We start from the raw sequence: 4,605 nt of genomic DNA on the forward strand, positions 1-4,605 counted from the left end.
GCCGGCCCCGGGGCAGCACCACCGCCCGGGGGTTCCAGCCCATGGGAATCCCGCTCCTGAGGGCTGGCCAAGGCAGAGCCGGGCAGGGAGGGGCTGCCGGGCCGGTCCCTGCCGGAGGAGCAGCTTTGGCACGTCGGAGAGCCCCGAGCAGAGGGGGGGCTGCTCTGCCCGAGACCCCCCCTGTCACTGGGGCCGCGGCTCCCGCGTGCTCCTGCTGTCTGTGTGACTTGTCCCTGCAGGGAGGACCTGTGGGTGCGAGAGGGGAAGATTCTCAACCCAGAGAAGCTCTTCTTTGACGAGAAGGGCTCTGCAGACATCCAGCTGGACTGCAAGGGCAGCATCATCGCCCCGGGCTTCATCGATGTCCAGATCAACGGTACAGTGAAGTGCTGGGCACTGGCAGCAGGGCAGGGGGCCCCAGTTTGTCCATCCCAGACCTTGTTCTGTGGTAGCTCATGTTGTAAGTCAGGTCCTCTCGTTGGTGGGGAATCCTCAGGTTTTGCCCTGCATCTAAATAAAAAGTTGGTGTTTGCAAAACACTGGGATGCTGTGGGGAAAAGCACTTCAGGAGGACAGCATGGGCTGGATTTGTACTTGTGGAGCCTCACAAATGTAAGACAGGAGAAGTGCTGGTGGAGCCCTTTCCTTCTGGTTAGTGCTCTGCCAATGAAGTAGCTCACTCCAGTAACTCAAAACACTTCTTCAGTGTTTTGGGGTGGGAAAACATCTGCTGGGGAAGTTGTGGTTTCATCTCTGTTTTGTTCATGGTGCAGGAGGCTTTGGGGTGGACTTTTCCCTGGCTACAGATGACTTCAAATCAGGGATTGACCTGGTCAGTCAGAAAATCCTATCCCATGGAGTCACCTCCTTCTGTCCCACCCTGGTGACTTCTCCTCCATCTCTGTACCACCAGGTAAGTGACTTTCTCCCTCTCTCATCCATGGGAGTGATAAAGGGCTGAGCTTGATAGCAGAAGGTGAGAAGGCCAAGGCTGGGTCTGCAGGGAGTGGGATAGTTGCCTTAGTGGAAAAGCTGTGGCATGAGGAGCTGGACTCTATCCCTGGATTTCTTGCCCTTGAGCTCCAGACTGTTGTGACAGTGATATCTCCCAGGCCAGCTTTGCACAGTGGGGCTTCCAGCTGCCTTTTTTTTTTCTTCACAAGCTGTTTGGCTGATGGTCTCAAGTGGTCCAGCTACAAGCTGGCTCTGCAGGCCTGAGGTCTGGGGTAGTTTTGGCATGCTGGGGTCTGGGCTGCCATGTCTGACAAACCTGTTTCTCTAGGTTCTCCCTCAAATCAGTATAAAAAATGGTGGAGCCCATGGAGCAGGTATCCTGGGTAAGTGATTTTGTCCTCTCTGGTGCTGCTCTGTGAGGGCAATTGGCTTTCCCTTGCCAAGGGGAAAGAAGCTACTGCAGGGAGGGTACAAATGAGAGCTGGAGCTCTCGGTGGGAGGGCTGCACTGGTGGGCACAGATCTGCTTTCTCCCTCAGCCTGTCCCTGGCTTTGCCATGGTCTCTGCCATGGTGCACACCCTGCTCCAGGCCATTTCGGCCCCACAGGGTGATGTCAGTGGGGAGGTTTGACTCACCCAGTTGCCAACACTGCATCTTTCACTGTGCTGGGCTCAGAGTTACCTGAGCCACATGTTTTGTTGCAGGAGAATGGCCAGAGCTTGACTGAAGCAGGGTAGACACAGCAGGTGTCTTGGTGGGGAGAGGAAGGGTCATGACTAGAGGGAAAGTCTGATGAGGAGGGGCTGAGGGAGCTGGAGTTGTTTAGCCTGGAGAAGAGGAGACTCAGGGGGGACCTTCTCACGCTCTCCAACTACCTGAAGGGAGGTTATGGTCAGGTGGGGGTCAGGCTCTTCTGTCAGGCAACCAGTGACAGGATGAGAGGGCCTGGCCTGAAGCTGCTCCAGGGGAGGTTTAGGTTGGATATCAGGAAGCAATTCCTCATGGAAAGGGTGATCAGACATTGGAATGGACTGCCCAGGGGAGTGGTGGAGACACCATCCCTGGAGGTGCTCAAGGAAAGGCTGGAGGTGGCACTTAGTGCCATGGTCTGGAGATGTGGTGGTGTCAGGTCATGGGCTGGACTTGATGATCTAAAAGGTCTTTTCAGCCTTGATGATTCTGTGGTTCTGTGACTTGGTGTTCCTGTTTGGGCAGGGGCCCACTTGGAGGGACCGTTCATCAGCAAGGAGAAGAAAGGAGCACACCCAGAGCACTGCCTGCGCACTTTTGAGGCAGGTGCCTTCCAGGACCTGGTTGCCACTTATGGGTCCTTGGACTGTGTCCGGATAGTCACCCTGGCCCCAGAGATGAAGAGGAGCCGTGAGGTGATCCAGGAACTCACCAAGCGGGGCATCTGTGTGTCGCTGGGTAAGGGCTGGGGCAGGAGGCTCAGGGAGGCTCCACCTTCCTGTGCCACACGGGCCAGGCAGCTCCTCTCTGGGGCTGGAGCATCTGACAGTGTCTCGGTGTGACTGGGTAGGGTGGGATTTCCTTTTGCTTGGTCTATATGGACGTGACAGACCTGTCACCAAGGGGGACCTCACTTGATGCTGGGCATCTGTCGCCCTTTGTGTCATGGGGTCCAAACTGCATGTTCACCGAGGAGCCCCTGCTGTACAGCACAAGGTACTGTTCAAACACAGGAGAGGATACTTGACTAAAGATGTAATTGACAACATGGTTGACAACATGGAAAGGTTCAAACTCTGAAGTTCAACTGCTTTAGGCCTTATTTCAGAGGTGTAATCATTTTCCAAAGGTTACTGTTGAGCTTTGATAGCTTTTTCAACTGGAAGCACTGTAGGAGACCTCTCTTTCCAATGCCTTGCTGGTCAATGACTTAAAACTGGCTGCATTTGTCTCGTTCTCTGCTTCCCAATCTCATCTTTGCCTCAGGTCATTGAAGGTGCCTCAGATCACTGAAGGGAATTATGCAGGGTGAAATGAAACCCTAAGTGAGAAGGTCCTTCATATGCCAGAGCATCTCTTAGCCACAAAAAGTGAAAAACTACCCAAGGGCACAGTTTGCCCAGAAAGCACTGGAGCTGTTCCCTGTGTTGGGGGAAACAGACTTCTTTCTGGATAGTTTTATCCCTATATTCTTTCTTGGCAAAGTCTCCACTCCCTTAACATCTCTCTTTAGAGCCTTTAAGCATCTGAGGGCAGCAGAAAAGGCACATCCTTGGACCTCTAGGCCAGTCTGATGGCAACTTTCTGTGAGCAAGGCAGCATTTGTGATGGTTGTGAACAGTGACCATGCTCATTTGAAAGACCCACAGCCATAACCAGGGTCCTGGTTTAGTGGTCAGGGTGAACCACAAACCAGAGGGCAGAACTGATCTGTTACCCCCCCCTCCCGCCTCCCAAGGGAAGATGAAAGGAGAATAAGGAAGAGAGACTTCAAGGTTGAAAACTGAAACTGTAACAAATTTACTGTAACACAAAAAAGGGAGTAACAGGTGGGGAGAGGAACTTATATCCAGACAGATACAAATCTGACTCACTGGTGGCAGGTGGGTGAGGGTCCCTTGAGGCAAGGCTGCCTCAGAAGAGAGGCCCATGGCTCCTCACAGCACCTGGTGGAGTTGGATTCTGCAGAGAACCTGGTGAGTTGAAGAGCCTCCTAGCAGCAGCAGCTGGGGCTGAGCTTCCAGTTCTCCTGGCTTGTATAGAGGATGGCAGGAGGTGGGAGAGAATCCTGACCCCTCTCTGTTCTGACCCTCCCAGGTCCTTCGAGGGCCTAAAGACCCTCCGTTCTAGTTCCTCTTCTAGGTGTCAGCAGCTTGTGGGCTCACTCAAACCATAACAACCGGACATCTCTGTGCTGAGGCCTCATCAGCATGCCAGGGTGGGCATCAGAGCAGAGTCCTAGTGACTGAGCATCTTCACTCCTGTAGGGGTAGAAATGGAGAGATGGGCAGAAAAGTCATGTGTTGGTGTTTGTTCTCAGGTCACTCGGTGGCTAACCTCTCCCAGGCCGAGGAGGCTGTGCAGCATGGTGCCACCTTCATCACTCACCTCTTCAATGCCATGTTGCCCGTGAGTAGCCAGGACCCTCGCCCTCTCAAACCTTTGGACCTGTGCAGAAATATTCCTGAGCTCCAGAACTTTTGAAGTCACTTGTTTGGCTTTTTTTTGCATCTTTGTTCTGTGCTTGTTTGGTACATGGCAATACTGTATGTAAGGAAAAAAGCTCTATTTATAACAGAGGTTCTTTTAAAAGAACAGAAGCACTGGGGTTGCTCTCAGAGCTTTCCCTCCTGCTCCCCACAGATGTGTGTTCTCTCCAGCTGGTGTCATAATGGGCTTTACAGTTGGGTTTCAGCAGTTTCATGTTTCTACTGCTTGATCTAGAAGAGAGTCAAGGATGTAGCAGACTCTTGAAATGCCCAGATTTGTCTGGTACAGGATGGAGCACCTAGCTGCCAGGCACTGCTTGATCGAGATGGCATGGGGAAGGGTCTTCCCATGGGGAAGGGTATCAGCCCACAAGTACTGGTGCTGCTCCACAGCTTGTTCTCTCTACCCTTGGGCAGTTCCACCATCGTGACCCTGGAATCGTGGGGCTGCTGACAAGTGACAAGATTCCT

The 4,605-nt window shown here is 53.1% G+C and overlaps 1 protein-coding gene across 1 annotated transcript in view; it reads left to right on the forward strand.

The window, feature by feature from the left end:
* AMDHD2 (amidohydrolase domain containing 2) overlaps positions 1-4,605 on the forward strand; it is a 9,166-nt gene that overhangs the window by 2,303 nt on the left and 2,258 nt on the right. Inside the window, exons 2-7 of the mRNA XM_010005061.1 lie at positions 240-376; positions 774-913; positions 1,283-1,337; positions 2,171-2,383; positions 3,966-4,054; positions 4,552-4,604. Coding sequence (XP_010003363.1) covers positions 240-376; positions 774-913; positions 1,283-1,337; positions 2,171-2,383; positions 3,966-4,054; positions 4,552-4,604 — 687 coding nt within the window. The remainder of the gene's footprint in view (positions 1-239; positions 377-773; positions 914-1,282; positions 1,338-2,170; positions 2,384-3,965; positions 4,055-4,551; position 4,605) is intronic.

The sequence above is a fragment of the Chaetura pelagica genome, unplaced genomic scaffold, assembly GCF_000747805.2.
Source record: "Chaetura pelagica isolate M959 unplaced genomic scaffold, ChaPel_1.0 scaffold309, whole genome shotgun sequence".
Lineage (NCBI taxonomy): Eukaryota > Metazoa > Chordata > Aves > Apodiformes > Apodidae > Chaetura > Chaetura pelagica.